Source organism: Xenopus laevis, chromosome 1L (genome assembly GCF_017654675.1).
Source record: "Xenopus laevis strain J_2021 chromosome 1L, Xenopus_laevis_v10.1, whole genome shotgun sequence".
NCBI classification, from domain to species: domain Eukaryota; kingdom Metazoa; phylum Chordata; class Amphibia; order Anura; family Pipidae; genus Xenopus; species Xenopus laevis.
The window spans coordinates 181,872,606-181,900,077 of record NC_054371.1 but is presented as its reverse complement, the minus strand read 5'-3'; the positions used below and the strand labels follow the sequence as shown (position 1 = coordinate 181,900,077).

General features: G+C 39.8%; 1 protein-coding gene across 1 annotated transcript in view; it reads right to left on the bottom strand.

The window, feature by feature from the left end:
• fbn2.L (fibrillin 2 (congenital contractural arachnodactyly) L homeolog) overlaps positions 1 to 24,939 on the bottom strand; it is a 142,749-nt gene extending 117,810 nt beyond the window's left edge. The window contains exons 1-4 of the mRNA XM_018264131.2: positions 24,329 to 24,939; positions 9,835 to 9,917; positions 8,540 to 8,638; positions 6,579 to 6,674 (exon numbers count right to left, since the gene is read on the bottom strand). Of these exons, the coding sequence (XP_018119620.1) occupies positions 6,579 to 6,674; positions 8,540 to 8,638; positions 9,835 to 9,917; positions 24,329 to 24,552 (502 nt within the window). The 5' untranslated portion in view covers positions 24,553 to 24,939. The remainder of the gene's footprint in view (positions 1 to 6,578; positions 6,675 to 8,539; positions 8,639 to 9,834; positions 9,918 to 24,328) is intronic.
• Between the last annotated feature and the right edge of the window lie 2,533 nt (positions 24,940 to 27,472).

Genomic DNA, 27,472 nt, shown 5'->3' with positions numbered 1-27,472 from the left:
CAGGTCACTTTTCAGAGATCCTGAGGGTGCATCTATCAATCTGGTATGCTTTCTCCACAGGGATGTCCCAAGGTTCTTCCTCAAGATGGCTGTGATGTTATCTGACATGTATGTTTATACCTCAAAGGATTGTGAGTATGAAAACCCTTGTCCTTGTAAAGGACAAGGCAACGCTTCTTTCCAACATTCTGCATCTGTTATAGGCACTTTCCCTCTTTCTCTGTTCCATGCAGCAAAGTACATCATCTTACTTGCACTTTCCACCTCCATAGTTCTGTACTCTGCATTTCCAAAATGGCCGTTAAGCAGTTTTGGCATGCAAACATTTCCCAACTCCGCAATAGCTTCTTTTTGAAACATAAGTATACACATGAATTGATGAGTAGTAATTGATTGGAGGGTAATTAATCGGATGAATGAGGATTAAATAGTAAATAATTGGGAAATACGAGGTAATCTTTTTCTCTGCTTTCTAAGAATTTGTACATACTGATGTTGTCAGACCCTTTTATAACCCTCTTCTGATTAATCAAGCTACATTGCAGGCAGATCTATATCCAATTTAGAAATCAGTGATATTGTCATGTTATCTACAGATATGTATGTTTAAAGGAGAAGGAAAGTCTTCTTCCACTTGGGGATGCCAAATGTTAGGCACCCCCAAGTGATTGTATATACTTACCTGAAACCCCAGGCCAGTGCTCCTATCAGCAGAAAAGTGCACCGGCCTGGAGTTATTCCAGCGAGCACCACAGAGCACTTCAACTTCCCAGGACAGACGCGCAGTAGAACGAAATAGCCGACTTTTTAGTTCGAGTTCGGCTTTTCGCTCAACTTGCGCATGTGCAGCCACAAAATAGGCCCTGCCATTTAAAGTACATAGAGGCCCAAACAGCCCTCAACCAGTCCACTAAATAGTGACTGTCTATTTCATCTTACAGCAGCCCCTCTGGCATTTGCCAGAACCCACAGATTGCCAGTCCGGGCCTGCCCCCAAGTGGAAGAAGACTTTCCTTCTCATTTAATGTCACACACTTCTCTTATGTTACATTGCAAGGAAGTTTTATACTTTGGTTTCCCTTCGCTTATAGCACACAAAGAGATTTGACTGACAATGCGAAAGAACCATTTCTATCCTACACTCAGGAAGAATGTTCATTGTCATGGAGCTCCTGTGCCATTGATTACTTACAACACCATATAATGCAGGACCAAATGGTAGACTAAAAAGGTGACAAACACATGTATGCAGTCAAGACTGTTATCGACAAGGTAGAAGTCAGTGCAATGAAATGCTCTGCAAAATGTGCCAATATGTGATAAGATCTGCAAAGGGATTTCACACCTAATTGAAGGAGCATAATATAGTACGTGTTAAAGTAGATATTTGGTTTGTCAAATAAATTTATTCTAGGAAATAAATTAGAATGACAGAATAGACTTTTAAACATTTATTAAGTCTTTTTTGAGAATGGTATGTTCTCCACGCAAATACTAAAAATAGGCAGCGATGAGCCCAGTTTCACACATACGTATTGCAATTTTGGAAACACGTATATATGTAAAATGTAATGGATTCTCTCCTGTAGTTTATTTTTCCTTTGGAAATATTTGAAGAAGGAAAGTTGTATTTTTATGAATACCGGCACGGAAAGTAGATTTTCTTTCTCTACAAAGTTAGCTCCTTTAGGGTATTGTAATGAAAAGGGCAACATTTGCCCAGGCATTTGGACCCATAGCAACCAATCAGATGCATATTTTCAAATAGATGAACAATAAATGCTACGTGCTGATTGGTTGTTATGACCAACATTACACCTTTTATTAAATTACCCCTTTCGGATGTCTAACCACCAAATCAATGTTTCTAAGATACAGCAGAGAGTTCTGTAGTAGCCTTACAGGGTTACTGATACATACCTGGGAAGCCTCTGCTGAACGCAATCATGTAATCAGCTAGAAGTATGGTGATTTTTATTTCAAACCTGAGTATAGAACCAGGGATTGGGAGGTTAATGTCCTATAACATTGATTTCTGCCTTCTTCATTAGAAGACGTTTTCCTTAGAATTCTATTTCCAGTTTTCTGGTTGCTATGGTGGGTCATATGGCTCTAGGCTTAGGAGGCTATGACTTATAAGTAATTCTGAATTCTCTATACTGATAATTTGCAGACAAATGTATATAATGTATTAAGCTTTCCTGAATGCTGTAGGTTGTTAGCCCAGGCAGCAGCAACTCATTTCCCTGTGCTTTGGGGCTCCCAGACAATTTGGGTTGTGTTTGCTAACAGCAAGTAAACGTAATTATTTCTGTGGCCGATCCACCAATCTGAACGTGTTTACAGCGTGTTACTATGCAATTATTATTCAGGCTATGGGTATTCCACTGTGCTTTTTAAATGTGAGAAATGTGTTATATCTTTAAATAACATGTAAGAAGATATTTTATAATCCTGATTGGACTACCGTAATCCATCAGATACCATTAGATTAGCTGCAACCTGCCAGCCCCTATGTCTCTACAAATAGGTGATACCAACCTGAGAGAAATGTATTCAGATCAGCAACAGTTCTAAGGTATGCATGTTGCTAGGCTCCAGAATTTTTGGAGTATTTCTAAGGCCAGGCAGTATGGATGCTTTAAGCTGTAGCCCAGTTGCATGTTGTGCCAAACAAAAAAAAATCCTCGAAAAGGAAAGATCATCATTCATACATAGGACCAGGTTCAATTCCATGACAAAAAATGCCTTTTACGGTTGATCACGTGAAAACTTATTGTACCTGTATATGTTCTACATATAAAGTTAAATATATTTGTTTGCCTTCATGCTAGTAGTTCATATTTGTTTGTGTGTACCTATATGTATTCATGATTTCCACTGTTTATGCATCTTTTTTTAGTCTGTGAATGTATATTTTGTTTATGAGATTTTATTTGCATGTGTGTGGTTTTTGTGTGCATTCCTATATTGTTTTGTATTGTATTGTATTGTTTGTATTGTATTTACACCTAAATTTGCTGTTTAGTCTCTTTTTTTTTTACATTTGTGTTCTAGCATGTGCCAGATGTGATTAATGATCGTACAAGTTATTATATGTAACGTTTGATTGAGAAAGCTTTATACAACCAAAACACAGCACATTTTTGCTATTGTCTATAATTAGTTCATGGTTATGTTTAAGATACGGGCAGTGTTTCTTCTGCTATTTCAATTTGCGACAATGCTGAATGGATTTGTTCCCAACCATAACTGAACTTCCATGAGGACATCTGCTTCCAACATATGTAAAGAAGGGGGTAAGAAGGTTTAAATTTTGGGTGGCAGTGCAGTGGTTGTACCAGGCAACACTCTAAAGCCCCGGGTGGGGTGTTATTATTTATTTTACTACTGAGTTGACTTTTCATTTTACCATTATCTATGCAGTGCTTATATTGTTTTCCTTTTAGAGATTACACTTTTTCAAAAGCAGTGACAAACAAATTCACGTTTCTTCAGAAGACAGAGCCTAACTGCGGAAAATTACCGTATATACTCGCGTATAAGCCGAGTTTTTCAGCACCCAAAATGTGCTGAAAAACTCAAACTCGGCTTATACGCGGGTCATACCTCTGCTCTTCCCTCTGTCCTTCCCTCTGTCACCTCTGCCCCAGCCGGACTGCCTGTGACTGCCTGTGTCGCCGCCCGGAGCAGGTCCAGGAGCTCCGGGCGGCGCGTCCTTCCCTGCCGGCATTCGCTTTCAAAATGGCGGCGCCCATGGCCGCCACGTGGGTAGCGGCCGGCGCCAGCCGGACCTGCTCCGGGCGGCGACACAGGCAGTCACAGGCAGTCCGGCTGGGGCAGAGGTGACAGAGGGAAGGACAGAGGGAAGAGCAGAGGTGACAGAGGGAAGGACAGAGGGAAGAGCAGAGGTGACAGAGGGAAGGACAGAGGGAAGAGCAGCTAGGGTGGGGAGAGCAACAGATGGGGGGGGAAGTGGCAGAGGGAAGCAAACATGAAATAGGGGTGGCAGAGGGAAGCAAACATGAAATCCGGTCGGCGACACAGTCAGTCACAGACAGTAACAGGTACCTGCCCAGTGTCCCCCAATTGTTGCGGCTGGGTCACATTCACATTTTGAAATCTGACATGGGGCCCCTAGGCTTATACACGAGTCAATACATTTTTCCAGTTTTCTTAGGTAAATTAGGTACCTCGGCTTATACACGGGTCGGCTTATACACGAGTATATACGGTACTCAAATTTACAATGAAAGTCAATGCTCTTTAGTCCCTTGCTCTTTCACTGCCTTTAGCATTTACCAAACTAATAATAACACCCATTTTGTAGGAGAAGAGTTGGCTCTGCATTATTTGGGATATAAATATACAGCAAATGCTTTTATGGGCACAGCCCTCAGTTAAACAGGGGTCATCCAGCTCACAAATACAAATGGTCCCTGATGCCGGGCAGAAACCCATAGCAATAGAAGAGTATAAAAACTCAATGAAAGTTGGTGTCATTATTACAGGACTGCTACTCTATCTACAAAAAGGCATAATTAATAAAACATTATGTACTTTGGAAACATAGCATGACGTTTTATAAGAAAAACACATAAAAAGTTTAGCAATAAAGCACAAAGTATTTTAAAATAGTTTCAGTTCTAAAGAAGGTTTGGTAAAAATGATTCTTTTAAAGGGGACCCATCACCCAAAAAAATTGTTCAAAATCCTATTTTATCACATTAGTCAAGCAAAATTAACTTTAATTATACTATATAAATTGTTTGAATCTTGTTTCCTTCAGCCTGGGTATTCATAATTATAACAAGCAGGCAGGAGCCATTTTGTGGACACTGTTATTAAGTCAAGCCTTGCATCATCTCAGAATCTTGTTTGTGCACCAGAATGGAGGACCTGATGTTCATCCCCATGCACTGGCTAAACAATTAAATGGTGAAGAGAGAGGGAGAATGTGTGCAGAGCAGTGACATCTAGGAAATGCTAATGGAAAGTGAAAGTAACCGTCTGCCCCGCCTACAGGAGGGGCAGACAATATTTGATTGACAGCTGAGATTTTTAAATGAGCTTAAAACAGCTATGAATGCTTTAATAAAAATAGATTTCATGTTTGCTTTAAAAATGACTTTTATTATACAGATTTGTGTGTCTGGGTGACAGGTCCACTTTAAAAAAGTGGAAAAGGTGTTTTTCACTATTCAGGAGAACTGTGTAACAAGAAAAAAAATTCTTGTGGTAGATACACAGAGTTGTATTTTTAAACTGTACAGTTGGGCAAGTTATGTAACTAATTACTGGAGGAAGTGGTGATTCATTGGTTGATGTTAAAATGGGTTTGTTCTAAAAGAAAGAGCACTTGTTGCAATCATTGAATAAAATTACACACGTGATTGTATCACAACTTATGGGAGTTTTGGGGAGGAATTTTGACCAATCTGAGAATAAATCTGCAGCTATTTTGAATGTGGTGCCTTCATTGATCAATTAGGACAGATTTAAAAAAAGACGTCATGGGCATAAAGCTATTTTTTGCCTTCCCAATCAATGTACTGCAATGTAACTGTTAAATATGTTTACTTTTTAAAAATAAAAAGGCTTTAGCATATCAAGGCATCAATTGACAAAGGCATTCATTGTGTAGTCTGTGGGCAGATACACTGCAGTATGTTCAAAACCCATTTTTTTCTAATTTTACAATACATTTTTTGTTTAAGTGTCAGACACTGAATTTGTCGTAATTATATTCTTTCATAATGTTACACAAGTCCAATTACTCAAGAACAGTACAGACCCTTTAAATGAATCAAACATTTATATATTAAAATGCAATATGGACTTTTCTAAAGGCAATTTATCAACGCCTGTGGTTGAAAATTTCAAATGTTTCTTGTTGCTGTTAGTTTGTAGAGGTGGTTTTTATTAATTTAATGAAAAAAATTTGCAAAAGTTAATTTTTTGTTCAAACTAGACAAATCCTATTATACAGTCTCTCACCAGCCAACATGTCTTTCAAGCTGAACAATAATTTTTTACCAAAATTAGAAAATGTCCCAGAATGACTAAAATAAAAGGACAAGGAAAGAGCATTAGCCATTCTTTGGTATGTCTACTGAAACAAAAGGAACACTATTGAGCTGATCCGAATAACAAAAGTAAGAACTGAAAATAAAGCGGAACAATGCACTAAAAAACACAAATACCTCTACCTTAAAGTTTTTTGGACAGTTTCTAGCAGACAAAAAGGTCCAAACTGATTTATATCAGGCCATTGCCCACAGCCTTCTATGGAATTCAACAATAGTCTTTATTTGGCTCTTTTGGGATAAGAATCTTGAAAGCTTGGGCAATGAAATATATCAATTCAATCAGACAACTGCCAAATGAATTTGTTGTCAAATGTATTCAAACAAAATCAAAAATCAAATATTCTGTTTTTGAAAAATCCAGCCCAAAGTATATGGCCCATGTGGAAAGATACTATAAACCAAAGGTATTTTGTGGTACAAATGCACAAATCAGATAAACATTTTTTTGGTTTGGCATATCTTTATGAAGTTCAAGGATTCTGTACTTACGTTGTCCACAGTGTGCTCCAACATAACCCTTTTGGCACTGACAATGATCTTCAACACAAGTTCCCCCATTCATGCATCTGACGCTGCACTGTTGTACTGTAAAAGCACGTCACATGTCATTAGCAGAGAAAATTGTCTGAAATGTTTTGAAACTCATAGAAGTCAAGAAGTCTGCTTCAATTTCTCTTCTAGTTTTATCATGATTGGATTTTGCATGCTTTCCCTCACAAAATTCTCCAAACTGTAAGGGGCCAATTTAAAGGGGTTGTTCACCTTCAAACAACTGGTTGGTTTCAGATAGATCACCAGAAATAACGACTTTTTCCAATGACTTTCTATTTTCTATGTGTGACGGTTTTTCTAATATTGAAGTGTAAAGTGTAATTTCTCTCGTTGTGAAGCAGCTCTGAGGAGGGGGTCTCCGATCCTGTAAACTGTTCTAAATTGATACATTTAGTTGATACATTTCTTATCTTTGTCCCTGCTGAGCTGAATCTCTGGGTTTCATTACAGGCAGTTGTTAGATTTGATACAATTGTTGCTAATACTCCTGCTGCCGAAAAATGTATCAACTAAATGTTGCAAAATTGTAACAGTTCAGAGTCTGCACCTGAATTACTGAGCTGCCAGACTCAAGCACCAGAGACACGAACATTAAACTTTACACTTAGATTTTGGAAAAAACGTAAAAAATAAATAATGAAAGTAATCGAAAAAAGTCTTTATTTCTGCGGAACAATCTAAAAACAACTGAATTGAAAAAAGTGTTTGGAAGGTGAACAACCCCTTTAAGAATGCTGGCTCAAGCATTCAGCTACTAAAACCTTGCAAGAATTTCTGAACTCTTGCATGGTTTCTTCATTCTAATATGTCGGCTTCAAGATGTACCCCCCTTTTATAGAGCATGGAACTAAGATATTGCTCTATTTACATTTTAAATCAATAATTTAAAGGGGGAAGAAAAGGTTAAAACTAAGTATGGTTTATCAGAAAGGTCTATATGAATACACTGGTAAACCCTCAAATGAATGCTGTTCAGAGTCCTCTGTCTGTTCCTTTTATTGTGTACACATGGGCTTCTGTATTAGACTTCCTGCTTTTATTTTAAACCTCCGGGGCTTGGGCTTTGGGCATGCTCAGTTTGCTCCCCCCCAACTCCTCCCATCCCCACTGTAATCAGAGCTCAGAGCTAGCAGGGAGAGACTCAGGCAGGAAGTAATGTCATAGCAAGCTAATATAGCAGCTTTTTTTTTTTTTAATTCAACTATTTGCAGCCTAAAACCTGCTGAATTGCTGTTTAAGTCAATGGGAGAGGTCTAGGGATCAATTTGGAGCTGTTTGCAGCCTTCCTGAAATTCAAGGGGTTTTTTTTGGCGAAAAATGTTATTGAGTTTGATCAAATTCCATTTGGATAAAAGTAATAGCGCATTCGATCGAATTCGAATCAAAGTTTTTCCCAAACAAAACTTTGATTTTTCCACTAATTGACTCCAATTAGGTTCTAGGAGGTCCCCCATAGGCTAAAACAGCAATTCAGCAGCTTTTATATGTCGAATGGTCAAAGTTGAATTTTTAAAGAGACAGTACATCTTTTCCAAATTTGAATCGAATTTTGACTATTCCCTTGTCGAAGTACACAAAAAATAGCTCAAAATTGGAATTTTTGGAATTCGAAAATTCACCTCGACCTTTGATAAATCTGCCCCTTAGTGCCCCTTAATGATCTACCAGACTATTTCACCACCATGACACTTCCGCAAAACACCTCAAAGCACCTGGCAGTCCTCAGCCAAAAAAAAGAGGCCTATATGTATGCAAGCCTTAAGCTCACTCAAAATTGTAAAAACAGAAATTTGTGTTTTAACTGTTCCTACAATTCTACACTGCAGTTTAGGCACTGCATTCCCAAAGACAAATGATAAATATGAAAATGAAAAAGGACATAATAACCACATACTTACTTGTTTTTGAACCACAGTTTGGAGATATTTGTCCGGTAGAGCAAGTGCACATGTTTGGGCGGGAGCAAAATCCATCACCACAGCTATTTCTACAAATCGCTGAAAAAAGGGGAAAAAAACATTTGTTTAGATCTTAAGCTTTAACTTCCAATTGGTTCATGTTCTGTAATTAATCATACACTTTTGTAAATGTATATCCTTGAACACAAGACAGATTTTATTACAAGGTGCACTCAAGGTAAGATAAAACATCATGTTATTACTGATGGTCTGGAACACATCAAACAGCGGTTCAGCTACAAATATCAGCAAAAATGCCTTTGGGCAACTAATATATCTGGTGTGGAATGTTTCATAGCAATACAAAGCACACTACATCTTTTAAATTAAAGGTTTATTTTTACTGCAGCCCACATTGATGCGTTGTTAATATTTGCAACAGATCAGAGAATTCTTTTTTTTTGTTTTAAACTCTTTTATATTGTATAGTTCAGTATTACAACAGTGGCTGCTTTTGTTATACGTCAACAACAAAATTACAACACACTGAAAAACCATACATGTACTTACACTGAAAAACCATACATGTACTTGGTGGCATTAGCCTATCTGTCTAATGAGCAAATTCAGAGCAAATTATTGGGAAAAGCGCAAGCGTGACATCATTTCAGTACTTTGCCGATTTACTAACAGGCGCAGCGTAACTTCTCTCGCGAAAGAGACTGACGCTGGCGCTCATTCGCACTCAATCGAATGAGTTGAGCTCTGGCGAAGGGAAATAACTCCGCAAATTCCTAAGTCCCAAAAAACGCTGATGCTTTAACTTTTTTCAGGGTGATAGGCTGCAAAAGAGCATAAAACTTTTTTGGGGTAACCGGCTGCCCCCCTACATTTCCTAACATATGACACATAAACTATACACTGGGCTCATGTGTAGGTCATTATATCAACTCTATTTTATCTTATTAAGTTTCCCTGGGCTTGTATAATGTAATGTATTTGCTGCAACATATACATCCATTCAACCGTAACTTCCTGCCGTATGTAAATTAGCCAACGCTAGCGCAACTTCACTTTGCTTGCTGAATTAAAGCTAGCGCAACTTCGCCAGTGTTTGGCGCCCTGGAGGCAACTGCACATGTTAGTGAATTAGTGTTGTCTGAGTGAATTTTCACCTGGTGAACTGCTGTTCTGCCTGCGAAGCCATCGCTGGCAAATTCAGTAAATTTGCCTCTATGGCTCTTGAACAAAAAATGTATGTAAATATATAAATTATAATACAAAATGCCACTTACGAACAATGCATTGGTTTCCTCCAGGAAGTGTTTTCCATCCAGGACAACAGTAGGAGTGGAAGCGAGAACCACATACATTAGGCCTGTTGAACAAACAAAGTGTTTATAAAGTTAGTCCTAAAATGGAAAAATCCATCTCTGGTTAAAAAACTGTCTCACATTATACCCAACAGTAAATTAAAGGGATACTGTCATGGTAAAAAAAACATTTTTTCAAAATGAATCAGTTAATAGTGCTGCTCCAGCAGAATTCTGCACTGAAATTCATTTCTCAAAAGAGCAAGCAGATTTTTTTATATTCAATTTTGAAATCTGACATGGGGCTAGACATTTTGTCAATTTCCCAGCTGCCCCCAGTCATGTGACCTGAGCCTGCACTTTAGGAGAGAAATGCTTTCTGGCAGGCTGCTGTTTTTCCTTCTCAATGTAACTTAATGTGTCTCAGTGGGACATGGGTTTTTACTATTGAGTGTTGTTATTAGATCTACCAGGCAGCTGTTATCTTGTGTTAGGGAGCTGTTATCTGGTTACCTTCCCATTGTTCTTTTGTTTGGCTGCTGGGGGGGGGGAAAGGGAGGGGGTGATATCACTCCAACTTGCAGTACAGCAGTAAAGAGTGATTGAAGTTTATCAGAGCACAAGTCACATGACTAATTTCAAAATTGAATATAAAAAAATCTGTTTACTCTTTTGAGAAATGGATTTCAGAGCAGAATTCTGCTGGAGCAGCACTATTAACTGATTCATTTTGAAAAAATATTTTTTCCCATGACAGTATCCCTTTAAATTCAGGGCCTCATTTACTAATGGGGCTAAGTACAAAGTTCAAAAACATTAGTGCAATTTAGCGTTTTTATTTATTTACAATACAGACTTTTCCCCCTAAGAATCGTAGAGTAAATTCTGCCACTGGAAGTATTTGCACTTATTTGTAGATGGCTACTGACTTGTTCTAGAGTGGTGGAGTATGCAGTTGTTGGTTTGTGACTTACAGAATACAGAAAAATAACTGTCTGGACAAAAGATAAGGTTACATTTTTGAGACACTCATTACTGTTCATGTGATAAGTAAATGTCCCTTTCTTCTCTTCTGGTCAACATACTGTAAAAAGCATATACAGGGTTTCTGATGTGCTCTTAAAATACTTATATGCACTAATTCACAATTATGCAGATATTTTATTTACCATGACAACCAAATCACATAAAAAAACAAAGACTAACCTATAATCTATCTCAGGCAAAAAAAAGGAGCTTGTTTGGCCCCTTAGTGTGAACTGCAGTCTTGTCATTAAGATAGTTAATGATTGGCATTAAGCCAACTATAGTCATAGTTCTTTTCCACATTTATTTTCCTGTTCACATACTGTAACTACTTAGAGTTACTATGTAGCAGCTGTGTATAGCAGAGACATTCTTATTCCATGGATCAGAAGGACCCAATAAATCCAAATATTTTTGCATAACAGATTTGACAGCTTTCAACAATGGATTTCTTTTCACGCTCAATCCACTCTATTTAACAAATATTTCATTTTTTTGACATGTTGTTAATCTGTTGCAGATCTCTTATTTGTTTAAACATTAGAAGTGCTGCATAACATACCTATATGGGATTATTATTATTATGCGGATATTAGCTGTCAAAGAGTTTAAAGGCGATAGACACATTTTGTATCTCTGGGATATGTTCATATGCCAGGTTCCATATCAGAAACAAGACCAACTACTGTGAAGTGATCTGTTTCTACATAAAAGGAAATCAGCAGTCAGGTTCCATTCCCCTATAACAGGGGTCCCCAACCTTTTTATTCTGCTGTTAAAAGAGTTGGGGAGCAACAAAAGCGTGAAACAGTTCCTCCCTTCATCATCCTGATGAAGGGAGGGTGTCCCCCCCTGTCCCTGTCCCCCGGAACTTTAAAATGTTTGTGGCTAAATAAAAGGGGATACTCCCCCACTGCATTAACCAGAGTGTATGCGGTTCCGTATTCTATACATACAGTATGCGTTGCTAAGGGACCCGACCCGGGTCAACAGAAGAAACGCACCACCAGTTGCAGGATTGGTGAACTACAGGTGTGCGGTAAAAAAGATTACATTGCTGTCTCTGTTTACCATTTGTAAACTTTAAAAGGTATCACTACAGAGATTAACTGGCCCCTGCATGGTTTAAACCTCAAATACACTCTATAATCCCCTGTATTGTTCACACTTGTGACACCTCTATTGTTTACACCCCTAAAGAACCCAGACTGAAACTGCCCACATTGTTCACCTGTCATTCAAAATGCTAATGAGGCACCAGCACTGTGTCACTGTATGTAGTATATATTAGACTGGTCCTGATTCCTGTCTCCTGCTATGTTCTGCCTTCCCTATGCTCCCTGTGTGTGTCATACTTTGCCTGCTCTTTGTATCCTGTGTGTGCCATACTCTGCCTGACCTATGATCCCTATGGAACATAAGCTCTGTATTTGTTCTGGGGGTTTGTTAGCATTTGAAAATTATTGTTAGGGGCCCCTAAGGTGTTTAATCATATGCTGGGGTACTGTATTATACACAGGGGAGGAGGCATATGGATTTAAGGGTATGTCTTAATATGACTTTTTAACATATGAGTGGCAGCCCTGCCGGTGTCGGGCCAAGGTCGTTTGGCACCCTAGGAAAGAGCTTCAATCAGCCCCCCCCCTGTCCTGCATTACCATTTACCTCCTTACCATGATGGTTTTTAAATAAAGAAAGCAAGAAAATGTACAACACTTTTTCATTTATATTACTGTACCTGTACCAGCAAGCCCAGCAGCCACCCATAATACAGCCCCCCTGTACCTGTGCCAGCAGCCATCAATCATACTGCCCCTCTGTACCTGTACCAGCAAGCTCAACAGCCATCCATCATGCTGTGATAGCAGCAGCCAAAAATAAATCTGATAACATCATATTGCCCCCAAGTATTTGTGTACCCGTGCCAGCGCCCAGCAGCAACAGCAAACATATGGCCCCCAACCCAAATCTGTACCTGGCAGTGCCAGCAGGAAGCTTCACACTTTCACAGAATGTCTTCAGTTCAGTGCAACTGTGCAAGGCTGAGAGCAGCAAGTGTGAGTCACACCAAGCAGGCCGCCAGCACTCTGCCTCCCTTTGCCACCCAACCGCATGAGTGAAGTCATTGACGCGTATACGCACGTCGCGCTGCACTGCCACACCGCACAGAAGGAGCTATTACTTGCTGGCAAGAGGGAGACGGTGAAGAAGGGGGATTCCACCCAACTGAGTGACCATGATTACTGAAACAAATGATTACATAAATGCTTGAAAAGAAATTTAAAAAAAAAAAAAACATTAAAAGTGCGCCCCTCAATGATGGTGTCCTAGAAATCCGCCTACTCTGCCTACCCTTAGTTCCGACCCTGATCCCTGAAGTGAGCACCAACCATCTGTTTTTTGGTGTGCTATTAATGTAGACATGGTCTTGTGGTTACATGGGTGTGGTTTAAAGTGGGTGTGGTCTAGAAACATGGAGTGGCTAACACTGGCTTCCATTATCGGCCCTCCACCATAAAGATTAGAAAAATTCCAGCCCTCTGTACCAGAGAAGTTGGACAGCACTGATCTAGACATCTAGGCATGTAACAAAGCAGCATGGATACTGAGGCCTATAAAAACCTAAACCCATTAAATATATGAATAGAAAAAAAGCAATCACTCAACAACATCAAGATATATTAACATGAGCACCATTCAAGCCATAGTTCTTGAAAATGCACACTTTAGGGGGCAGATTCACTAAAGCAGGGGTGCCCAGACTTTGTTACACTGGGATCTACTCTTGACACCTGGCCCCCATCAGGAATTCTACCTTGATAACGTGTGGCGAACATTAAGACTATGCCCATTTTGTGAACCCCCCACTCAACCCAGATGGTAAAACTATTTATTCTTTTTACCCAGTTGATCCCCTCAAGAGTGATGTTCCTTCCAGTCCACAATGATGTCACTTCTGGGTTAGCTGGTCTGCAGGTCAGAAGGTGAGTTAACCCCTTGCAAGTAGGGTCTGGGTAGGTTATATCTCAGGGTGGTGGCACCCAACCAGACAGGACTCTAACCTTAACTGCAATCTTACGTATATTGTGCTTAGCATACTGCTTGCCTCTGCTACCCATTTCCATCTAGCTCTTCCTTCACTCCATCCTATTCTGTCTCTACCCTGTACCCAACTGGTCAGTGAATGATTAAGTCTTACCTCTGCTCTCCAAACCTCATGCTTTTCATGCTACAAGCTATTTTGTACAACCCCTTTTGGCCTCAGCAGTGGAGTTAAAACCCATTGATTTTAAGTACACAGAGAGTTTGCTGCTCCTGGACTGACAATTGATTTATCTCTCTAGTGACATAATTTTAGTGGTTGCCTTGGGAAACTGTTTTATATGTTGTGCTGAGATCACAACATTTGACAGCTTCATATAGGATAATAAAATAACAGATTCAAAGAATGCATTAGCTCATATAATCTATGGGAACCTATAAGCAGGTAGCATTTACCAGTCTACTATCTGAATGGTTGGCATGGGTTACCAGACTATGTTAACGTTTTGCATATTTCATTCATATTACTAGTATTTTCTTTGACAATATTATGTGGTTCAAGGTACACTATAAAGCTATACTTATTTTTAAAAGCACACAAAAGTAAATAGTTTATGGTATCTCAGATTAAATTATTATCTGTTGAATCATTTAACTAGACCACAAATTAATTCGCATACTCTTTGCTTGACTGCGTATAGCAGAGAAGTTCTTATTCAATGGATCAATAAGTCCAAATATTTTTGCTTGGCAGATGTGCCAATTTTCAACAAAAGGATTTCTTTTCATTTTCACTCCACTCTATTTAATAAATATTCCATGGTGTTGAGATGTTAATCTGTTGCAGGTCTCCAGTTTGTTATAATATTAGTAAAGCTGAATTACAGATATACAGTATATGGAATGGGATACCTATTTGAAATATGTGGATATTAGGGGGCCCATTCACTAAGATCGAGTGAAGGAATAGAGGTAAAATTGTTCGAATTTCGAATGTTTTTTTTGGCTACTTCGACCATCGAATTGGCTACTTCGACCTTCGACTACGACCTTTCGAATGGAACGATTCGAACAAAAATTGTTCGACCATTCAATAATCGAAGTACTGTCGATTACTGTAAATTTCTTCGACCCCCCTAGTTCGCCACCTAAAACCTACCGAGGCCAATGTTAGCCTATGGGGAAGGTCCCTATAGGCTTTCCAAGTTTTTTATGATCGAAGGATAATCCATTGATCGATGCATTAAAATCCTTCGAATCATTCGATTCAAAGGATCTAATCGTTCAATCGAACGATTATTCCATAGATCGTTTGATCGAACGAATTGCGCAAAATCCTGCGACTTCGATATGCGAAGTCGAAGGATTTTAATTCGCCAGTTGAATATCGAGGGTTAATTAACCCTTGATATTCGACCCTTGATACATCTGCCCCTAGATGTCACAGAACTACAGGGTGCTAGACACTTTTTATTTGTCTGGGAAATGTTCACATGACAGACTCTACCATGTCCATTTAAGGACAGCCTTTACCTAAAAAATGATGGATCATGCACCCACCCCTCTTTCAATTCTCCTGACTCCCCACTTTAAGCTCTCTGTTATACACCAAAATATAACTAAAATTATGACTATTTATAGACTTTATATTGGAGGTATTTACATGTAGTAAAGGTATATAAAAACCCAACAGAATGCTTGACTGTTCAGCTCAATGGTACAGCTTAATTCAAGATGCATGTATGTGACCTTCAACTTATCAAACAGATTGCACATTATCTTTTAGTTTGGTGTTGTGCATTAAAATACATTTTAGGAAATAAAAAGTATCAATTGTATTATTCAACATGCGCTGCATATTTAAGGGGCAAGTCAAGCCCAAAATAAAAGGTTGGCCAATAAAAGAAAACAAAATTCTAAACAACTTGCCAATATACATTTACGGTATTACATTTTTTATGTGCTTTTAAAGTTAAAACAACTGCAATTGAAAGCAGCATTGCTTAACTCCTGCTTGTTACTTTTTAAACAATGTTACAAAAGTCTGAACTACACAGTGCTGAACTACACAGTGCCCGTCCTTCCGATCCAACGCAATGGGAGCAAGTACAGGCATCACGTCGGATGCGCCGAATCTAGTAATACAAATGTTGCATCACCAAACTAATTGCATCCCACACAACATGACTGTCAGATGAAGACACAGCGTGCAGCGTTCGCATTTGACAGTCGTGTCGTGCCGGATGCAATCAGTTTGAAGATGTGACATTAGTATTACTTACATTAGATTCGGTGCATCCCACTTGATGACTGCCTCTCATTGCATTCGATCGCTAGAACGCTTACCATTTAGTTCCAGCCTTTCCCCAGCAAAGACAGGTCTGTAAATCAGCTGCCTTGTCTTACATTACAAAAAAGATCAACAGTTTGAGCTACCAGGGCAGATAAAAACTTTTTCCGGGGGTGACGCCCTTTAAACACAAAACAACCTTCATTGAAACTGAAGGCTGAAAGATGATGCAAGGAAGCTCAGATTCCTAATTTTTGATAATAAAGGCAAATTGTATTTTTTCTTAGGTTGAATAATAATAATAAAGATAAACTACAGTTACATGTTTTTGAGATGGAACTGATATATCGGTATCGATCTTTATGGTTCAATAACATAAGAACTAAATTGCACAAATAAAGTTGGCAATCAGGGTTGGATTTCCATGGCTGGCACCCCTAGGCGGCGCTGTCCTAGCGGCCGCCCGCACTACGCTGGAGCACTGGGGAGCTGCGCCATAAATCGGCGGCCACAAATCCAGCCTGTTGCCAATAGCATCAAATCAGGACTCTGCATTCATTTTTTAGTTGTAATCAACTGTTCAAAACTAATTGCTGATTGGTTGTTATAAGCAACCTAACTTCTGCAACTCAGCACCTATGTATGCAAATCAGCCCCTTTGCCTCTTGCTCTTTCACCTTGGTTTACTTGTATACTAGTTGTATTTAGCAGCCTACAGAAGAATTTACATGAAAATTTCCATGACTGTGTTTAATGAAGCACTGCCAAATCACATTTTGAAACTGACTTATAGAATCGCATAACTAAGAAAAACAACTGTGGAAAAGTTCCCTAAAATGACTACATAAAGAGCCATTCCAGAAAGAGAGAGACTGTATATCTACAGAAAAAGTAAACCATAACCTTTATTATTTATGAAACCTTTGTACAATGGAAACTAAAAATGAAAACATCTCACAAGCAGAATGTGTATAAATATATATATATATATATATATATATATATATATATATATATACATACATATATATAGAGCAGGGATGTTAAAAAATTAGCATGTAAAGAATATTACATTTACAGTGTACAAAAGTATCTATACTGATACAGTAAGTTGGGGGTATTATAGTTTAGGCTTTGGGAGTGAGTTATGTATTTCTGCAAAAGAACAATCACAGATGCATAAATAAAGACCCAAGGAATTAAAAAACTTCGAATTTCGAAGTAATTTTTGGGTACTTCAGCCATCGAATAATCGAAAATCGAAGTACTGTCTCTTTAAAAAAGTTCGACTTCAACAGTTTGCCACCTTAAACCTGCCATGTTAGCCTATGGGGACCTCCTAGAACCTATAGCCAACATTTGGCTAAGTTTTTAGAAGTCGAAGTAAAATCATTCGATCGATCGATTAAATTGTTCGAAACGTTCGATTAGAACGATTTTACTTCGACCGAATATGGCCAAATTCAATATAAAAAAACATTGATTTTGAATATTGAAGTAATGCCATTCGATGGTCGAATTTCGAAGTTTTTTAAACTTCGAAATTCGAACCTTGATAAATCTGCCCCATAATATACTGTTAGCATGCATTGGTAAAACCTGTGTGTTTGCTTCAGAAAGACTACTATAATTTATATAAACAAGTTGCTGTGTAGCCATGGGGACAGCCGTTCAAGCTGGAAAAAAAGAGAAAATGCACAGGTTACATAGCACATACCAGATAATCCATGTAGAATTGTGTTTTATCTGATATGTGACCTGTCTTTTCTCCTTTTTGCCAGCTTGAATGGCTACACAGCAGCTTGTTTGTATAAACTGTAGTATTCTTTCTGAAGCAAACACACTAGTTTTACCAGTGCTGAGCAACAGTACAATATATTTTAATTACTTTGATATACTTTGATTTTTTGGTGTTACTGTTCCTTTAAAGTCCCTAGTTATAATTAGGATTGTATCCCTCACACAAGTGTTCACAAAAAACACAAGCCCTATAAAGAGTTCTTAATGTAGTCCATATACACTGTATATATCTACTCAAGCCCTTGAAGTAGCCATCATCCAGTCCATTTAAAGTTCACATTAGAGAAATGTCGGAGCATGCAAGCTCAGACATTTACAGTACTAAGAAAAACTTTGGGAACCAATAGTATAATAATTAGAATCACAAGTTCTTAACATGATATCCTTTCTGATTGAAACCACACTTTTCTTAAGCAATACAAAGCATAATATTAAACATGCCTGTATCTCCCGAGACAAAAATATATACATGGTAGAAACAATACAGTTGAGTATGTGAAATTTGGAGAGAATCTCTAATTTTGTATTCCAATTGCTCGTTAGAATTTCTACATAAAAAGTATCATAATGCTCCATTTGAAAACATATACCCCACTATGTAATAAACGGCACAAAGTTTGCCCAGGTGCAGTAACCCATAGTAACCAATGAGATGTTTACTTTTAACCAGCTGCCTGCTGATTAAAGGAACAGTAACACCAAAAAAATGAAGTCTTTTAAAGTAATTAAAGTAATTAAAATGTAATATATTGTTGGCATGCACTGGTAAAAGCTGTGTGTTTGTTTCATAAAGACTAATATCGTTTATGTAAACAAGCTGCTGTGTAGCCATGGGGGCAGCCATTCAAGCTGGAAAAAAAAGGCGAAAAGGCACAGGATACACAGCAGATAACAGATAAGCTCTGTAGTATACCATGTGATTCTTCAGAACGTATCTGCTATCTACTGTGTATCCTATGCTTAAATGGCTGCCCCCATACACAGCATCTTGTTCATATATACTACAGTAGTGTTTTGGAAGCAAACACACCCATTTTACCAATGCTGGGCAACAATACATTATACTGTCATTCCTTTAAAACATTTTCATATATTGGTGTTACTGTTCCTTTAAAAACTGTATGCCCTTATATTTCATATATTGCTTAAGAGGCACATTTATAAAAGTCTTTAAGAAATGGTTACAATAATGGATAATAATAGTTAATTAATGGTCAATAAAACAAATTGCTTATATTCATCCAGCTATGCATCGCTCCTTGCCCAATACAATCATCTAACTAAATTTTCACCATTATTTTACCCCACAACCTGATCTAACCCATTCAAGTTCAAGAGATAAATTCTGGCAGCAAGAATACAATCATGTAAAAAAACCAGCAGGGATCAACAACGCTTATTACTCATTACATTCATCACACAGCAGTAACAGTGTGTAATTTGAAATGGTTGAAATGGTGATGTTTGATGTATTTCAATGCCCGGCTTTATCAATATGCCGCTTGGAATTACATTCTGTCAATAGAATTGTTTAAAATGACAACAGAAACTCCACCTTAGACATGGTATTTTGCAAAGATCACTCAAAAGTCCAAAAAGAAAGAGCATCCAGGACATAACATATGTTCTAAACATCTGAAGACTACATAACACCTCTTATATAAGTTCAATTAACAATATTAGAAATATTGATATATTAGAATTATTTTTGAGGATCTATGGAACGAATAAAAACACTGCTTCCTGCTTTTATTCAGCATCCAAACGCCAAAAACCTGTAATGACTGTCAAGCATGGTGGGTTGATTCATATTCTAGGTTAGTTTTCCTCTACTGAGACCAGAAATGCTTCATATACTAATAAGCACAAGTCAAATAAGTTGATGGTGTGACTAAAAGCTTTGCTGCCTGCTTCATGTTCAGCATCTAAATGGCCCAAAACCTCATTATAATATATCAAACTTTGAGGGTTAATCTTAGTCTAGGGTGGCTTTCTTCTACTAAAACCAGTAATTCTGATGTATATGCCAATACATGCAAGACAAACTTGTTGATGGTGTGCATAGGTTAGCGGTAGTAAATTAAATTACAGAAACCCGAAAATCCATGCAACCGAAATGCACCCAACATCTTGGGAAAGCAAATACCTACTATTTTCTCAGTGTTTAGAAACATTACTGCAGCAATATTCATATATGTTGATATATGTTTCAAAGTACAATTCTTTCAAAGTACGTACTGTATACCAATTTCAAGCTAATTATTTGATATGCTTTTGAGACACAGTATTAGCTTAGCTGTATTGAACTACACAATAAACTGTGAATTTCAAAAAGAGAAAACTGAAAGTCATGATTATTGCTCCCTGCACATGCTGTATTCTATTATTAACTACATGTCTTGGCCATTACTCATGAGGGAAGATCCAGGGTTACTTCTTTCTCTAACATCTGTCAGAATTCTGTGCTTCTCTGTTAGTATTGTGTTAGTCTGATGGTCATTACAAAAGAAATCTAAAATCTCCTGATGCACTGTGAGTAGGGTTGCCACCTTTTCGGGATAAAAATACCGGCCTTCCTATATATTTATCTTTTTTCCCTATTAATAACATTGGGATCAACCATCATTTTTACAGGCCAGGCCGGTAAAATATTGGGCAGGTGGCAACCCTAACTGTGGTCTTCTTTACCAAGAGGGCAGCAGTGGAAGATAATATACTGTAGGTGCCAAAAAATGACTGGCAACCAAAATACCCTTTGTGGCACTCCCATTAGCAAAAAATAATTTATTTAAAAAAGATGGCCAATGGTTAAGATGGCCAGACACCAGCCAATTTATCGTATGCAACCAATCAGCCTATGTGCCAAATGGATGGCTAGCATACACGTGGTAATACATGGTATTTTCAACTTTTTGACAGCAGAAATCATACATGATGCCTTTGCATGCCTTTCCAACTCAAATACAGTTCTAGCTATGCTCATTCATAAAATTCAGATAGTTGGAGCATGTTCCTAAAGGCATGCTTGATATTAGGGAAGGGTATGTGAGTTGAGATGGGAGAGGGGATCTGGAGGGGATTGGGGCAGATCAGGGCACAATGCTGGGCCCCTAGGTAACCCTGCCTGCCACCTTGGCCCTCTCCCCCTTAAGCAGGGGACCATGCGCTGGAGGAGTTAGTGGAGGGGCAGGTTAAAGTGGTATGAGACCAGCGCAGGGGTCCCCAACCTTTTTTAACCAAGAGCAACACTCAAGTATAAAATAATATTGGAAAGCAACACAAGCATGCAAAAAGTTTTCAGGGCTTACAAATAAGGGCTGTGATTGAATATTGGTAGTCCTATGTGGACTTACAGCCAACAGGAGATTCTGTTTGGCAGTGTACACAGTTTGGCAGTGTAATTGCCTTTAAGCCAGGAATTAATAAATAAGCACCTGCTTGGAGGCATTGGCAACATCCAAGGGGTTGAAGAGCCATGCAGTACACCTCCCAACATGCCAATAACAGGTGAAGGTTGTGAAGTGGATGCTGGAAAATGTAGTTAAGCGATAGCTGGAAGACCTCTGCTTATACATCCTGATTCATCAATTATTATTAATCTGAGGCTGAAGGTACAGAGTAAAGGCCTTTTCTGACCTGCACTAAAACTCTCCCTGCTACCAGCAATTCAATTAAAGGACTTTTTTACAATAGAGCGCTGAATAACAGTGTATAGCACTGGAAAATGCAACACGTAGCCATTTGATTGTTCGTTCCTCCTTTAGACATAGTGAGAGAAACACATACAGTAAGCAACATCATACTTTAACAAATTAGAAAGTTAAAAAAAAAATCAGACCTGCTGTAGTAAAAATGTAGGCGTGAAACCAGAGACGTTCTTGGCAAATATTAAGCTCCATCTGCCTGGATGTGGGTTAGCTTTGCCAGCAGAAATCATACAAGCTTTTCCAACTCAAATACTGTACTAGCTAGGCTCATTCATAAAAGTCAGATAGTTGGAGCATTTTAAGATGCCTCTGATCGCAAGGACACAAGTAAAAATTCTAAGGGATATTATTGCAGAGTGTGTGGTTATAGAAACCGCTGCAGTACAACAAATAGACTATAATATAAATAAAAGCATTATGAGTATTGGACACTATTAAAGTAGTATATCACCTTTAAATTAACTTTGAGTATGATACAGTGATATTTTATGACACTTATCAGTTGCCCTTCTTTTGTGTTTTTTTTTTTTAATTATTAAACTTTTTGTTCAGCAGCTCTCCAGCTTGGAATTTCAGCAGCGAGCAGCCAGGCAGCAGTTTAAATGAGAGACTGGGATATAAATAGGAGAGGGAACAATAAAAAAAAAATTGTAGCCTTACAGAGCAATAGCCTTTTGGCTGATAGGGACAGTGACCCCCTATATGAAATCTGGTAAGACAAATACTTTAAAAACTATTAAAGGAAATTAACAAATAAAGACCAACTGAAAACCTGCTAAGCATGGGGCATTCCATAACATCTTTAAATCTGTTTATAAAATTTGGGCCATTAAAGGAGAAGGAAAGTCATCCTGCACTTGGGGGTGCCAAATGTTAGGCACCCCCAAATGATTGTATTGACTTACCTGAAACCCCGGGCTGGTGCTCCTATCAGAAGAAACCTGCACCGGGCCGGGGTTATACCAGTGAGCACCACGGAGCAATCCTCTTCTGGCTTCTTCTTGGTTCAAATTTCCTGGGGCAAACGCATGCGCAGTTGAACAAAATAGCTGACTTTTTAGTTAAAAGTTTGGCTTTTCATTCTACTGTGCATGCGCAGCCACGTGAAGAAAGAGGAAGACGGAAGAGGATCGATCCGTTGTGCTCCCTGGAATAACTCCAGGCCGGTGCAGTTTTCTGCTAATAGGAGCACCGGCCCAGGGTTTCAGGTAAGTAAATACATTCACTTGGGGGTGTCTAACATTTGGCACCCCCAAGTGCAAGATGACTTTCCTTCTCCTTTAAACATACCTGGTTGAAACAGATGTACATCATATTCTCATTTTTATTTTGTTTCAGCTGTTTGCAAATATTTTAGTTAGTGTCTTCGTGTCTTATCCTGAAAGGTGACCTTCTTATGATGTCAAAACTCAAAGTGTACTCTTCAGAAACCGTTTATATCAAACCGTTTATATCAATAAAATACTAAAACTCTACATCATATATGAATGTAACAGTCAAAGAAAATAAGGGAGGTAGCTTAGTTTGTACATGCAAAACACTTATATACATGCTAGTTATATGCGGGTCAGGATTTCCCCAACCCACAGCCGACCCTAACCCGCTCTCCCTTAGCCTGCTCCCCCCCGCATCCGCATTTCCGGGTTGCTTTTATAGACAGTGTCGGACTGGCCCACTGGGATACCAGGAAAACTCCCGGTGGGCCCAGGTGTCAGTGGGCCTCTTGCTTCTAACCATTTAGCCCATTTCATGGCCATTCCCTATATCTTTAAGGGACTTAATAATAGAAGAATAGAGTATAGTAAGTAGATATAAAACACTAGGAGAATAAAGAGGTTGAGTGAGGAGAGGAGGAATAAAAGTTTTGAAAGTGGGCCCCTGGTATAGACCTGCGCCGCGCCGCAGATGATGTCACAAAAGGGGGCGGGGAGAGCAGGCGCAGCGTCTATAAAAGACGAACCCGGAAGCCGGCATTTGATCGTGGCGGAGGGGAGAGCAGAAGAGCTCAACCCACACCCGCCCGCCACCCGCGAAGAAGAATGTGAGGTAAGTCCGCACATCACTATTATATACATATATATATACATATATATATAAAGGGTGAAGTCACTGTGGAAACAGAAACACCTTGCAAGGAATGGCGCTCTTTTTTTATAAGAAAAAGCAAGTGAATATGAATAGTGAGGCCCCTGTGGCTGACTTTAGAGCATAAGGAGCGCAACGCTTTATTCAACACGTCAGCTGGTATATTTTACGCAAGGATGTCACTTATAAAGTGGGGGAGTGGGGGCAAGGGCGTAACTACAGAGGAAGCAGAGGCCCAGGGGGTATAGGGGCCCCATGAGACCCTCATTCATATACAATTTCAATAAATATTGCTAAAACAAGTCAACCTGTAGACATTTGCGGGCCTGAAAACGAATTTGCTGTGGGGCCCAGTAATATCTAGTTTGGTCAGTGAGTGGGGGGTTGTTTTCCAGTTCCTGTGTAAAAAAAAAGTATTGGTTATTTGTTGCTAAAACGTATCATTCCACAGGGACATCAAATGAACACAAGGATCCACAAGTGTCCCAAACGAAGTGGAAAGTTCCAACTCCTCCCCATGACCTACCCGCGCAGAGCATCTTGCTGTCCTCTCCTGCGGACCCTGTTTGCTGCGCTGATGGTTCCTTCCCTCGCTTCTTGCGCTCCTCTGCTGGATTCCGCGCTGAAGGCGTACTGGCCCGCGGCTGGTGGCACTGTCGCGCATCCCACAAGCACAAGCACGCAGCCCAGCAGCAGCACCGTCCGTCTATGTCCTCCAGGAATCGGGGAGGGAGAGGGCACAGCGTACATTGCTACCTAGCAGCGAGGAGCAGCAGTAAAGAATGAACTCTTATCTCCACTGCTATCTGCCTTTCAAACTACTTTCTTTTCCCAGCATCCAACTTCAAACGAGCCTTGAAATAAAATGGAAGTTCTGCGGAGCCGGGGCTGGAAGTGTTCAGGGGCCACTCACTTTATTGTGTCCCAAGAGGATCCGCAGCTTCACAGACGGAATTCCCACGTAGCGCAGCGATTGCACAGCCTGCGGCAGCGGAGGATCAGGCGCAAGGATATAGCGCAGTGTGTGAGTCCAGCAATAGTCCCATGCTCAGCCTGTGAGTGTGAGTGAGTGAGTGACGCACGAGTGGGATGAGGGCGCCGAGGGCTGGGGGTTTAAGAAGCTGCTCCTGTCAGTGGGGAGTGACCCACTCTGCGAGTCCCACACGTGAGGCCAGGGAGACAGTGGGTTGGTGAGAGGGGAAGGGACAGAGGTGGGGGCTTCCTTAACTCTTTAGGAATTGGGAATTGACCGAGCACCTTCTTTCTTTTTGTCTTATACGTTATCCACGGAAAATTGTACTTACAAAACATTATAGAAGTTCCTATTCCTGAAGTAAATCACCAGTGTGTTAGGGATTGTCTAATATATATGGTGCTTTGTGGATAAGCCATGTGTTTGTAAGTTCAGTTGTTTAAAGGGCACACTTACAAAGATTTGCTTTAATGTTCAAGGTATGACTCTCCCAGCCTATACATGACATACATAAACCCCCACAGGTGTAAGGATAGGGCTAGGGCTGCCCAAACTGTATGCAGAGACACGACGCACCACAGAAATGAAGTGGAGTGTTATAATAAAAGTTACAAAATGTGTTAGTCCATTAAATGCGGCACCTCATTGTAGAAACATTAAAGAACCATAGGCTTAACGCGTTTCGTGGTTGTCCAGCCACTTTCTCACCTGGCTGGTAAAAATGATGGTTCGTCCCAATGTTATTAATAGGGAAAAAAGATAAATATATAGGAAGGCCAGTATTTTTTTTCAGGAAAAGGTGGCAACCCTAGGTATGGGTCTTCTCTATAAGTGATGGCAACCCTAGGTATGGGTCTTCTCTATAAGTGATTTTTTCCATCTGATCAGGCAGCTAGTAGAATAATGACAAATACCAGGATTTAGACCAGTCCCTCTTCCCTAAAAAAACAATAAAAGTCAGTATAAACAGGCATAAGGCATCATTTATGACCCGTGGCGTAACTGGGGGTTACGGGGTGTGGTCGCACCTGGGCCAGTATCCCCTTGGGCCCTGTCGGAGTTGTTGAGGGCAGCAGGGCAGGGGGAATTTCTCGGAATGTATGTACATCCTGCACCTGGGCCAGTCGATCACTAGTTACACCACTGTAACTGTGAGCCATTTTGTGGACACTGTTATTGAGAAAAGTTGTGTATCACCCCAAAATATTGTGTATGTGCCCGAATGGGGGACCTAATACCATACACAATTATAGAGTGTGAGGGTGGGGAGAGCAGTGACATCTGGGAAGTAGTGATGTGCTGGCCAGCCCGATACCTGCGGTTGAGTTCGGGCCAACCTCGCACCCCCCTTTGCAGGTGGCAGACGGGTCCGGGTCGAGCTCTTCCTCCTGCTCTTCCCGCCCACCACCTTCAACTGCCAGGTTCCGGCTTTATAGCCATGGGCCTGCTCGCCCCGCCCCTTTTGTGATGTCATTGGTGGCACGGGTCTATAAAGGAAAGTCAGGCTGGGATGGACGCAGGTGGAGGGAGATCGGGTGTGGGTCGGAAAAAACCTGACCCGCACATCATGGAAAGTGAAAGTAATTGACTGGCCCATCTCTATGCCTAAGGCATAGAGGCAGGGCAGGTAATATTTGATTGTCAGCTCAGATATTTAAATGACTTTATAACAGGTATGGATGCTTTAATAAGAAAAAACTATTTGGATTCCGTTTTTAATTTGCAGATGATTTTTGTTATACAGCTTTTTATGTGTAGGTGACAGGTCCACTTTAAAGCCCTGAAGCGTACAGAAGCAGCTAAGAGATAGGCTTCACACTGTAGGGTTGTTTTGTGATCATTCACACCCTCGTTCCCTTCAAATGTTATTTCTTCCCCATTCCCCCCCAGGTGTGAACTTCTACTCCATCTCTAAATGCCACTCTGTTCCTGAATGCCTGTTTTCTCCCCAGTTGTGCTGATTGGATATCTGGTTGACCTGGAATATTATTTGTGCCAGAACATCAGCCCCACAGGTTTAGTGTACTGTAACTGTTTTTTTTTACAGTCTGACAGAAGAATCCATGCCTAAATCAGCTGTGTGTGTTTGCACCAGAGACAACATAGAGGTTCCTTATGCAAACAGAAGAGGAGGCTATTGCCCTAGTAGTAGCTGATTTTTGGCCTGTGTATTTCAGCAGGATGATTTCAACCACCCGAGTGGCCCAAGCCTTAGGCTTGATGCAAACAAACTTGGCGGATTTTGACTTAAAATGCAGAGACTTCAGTGAAACCCGCTGAGTCTCTTTGCGCCTAGCCAATTCAATGTGGAAGAGAGAGGAGGCTACTGTCAACAGCAGGGCAGAAATCAGCCAGCAGATTTCGGCTAGCGGTTTTCTGCCCCCATGTGGCCCTGGCCTTAGAGTTATTTATTAAGTTGCAGGTCCAGAATCACTCACTTAATGAAACTATCTCTTGGTAGGGGGAATCAGGTAGCATTTCTGTCTGCCAGCACAAAGCCGCTGCCCCCCCCCCAATACTTGCTATCCCTGTGGATTTCTAGATTGTTCATAGTGAAATGTGGCTGGTGTCTTTGCAAATGTTTAGCACTGCTTGCAATGTAAAATCATTGGCGAATATTACATTGTGCATTATTGCTAAGCAAAGGTTCCAGAGAATATTTATTCCGATTGTGACATTTTATTACATACACTGTGA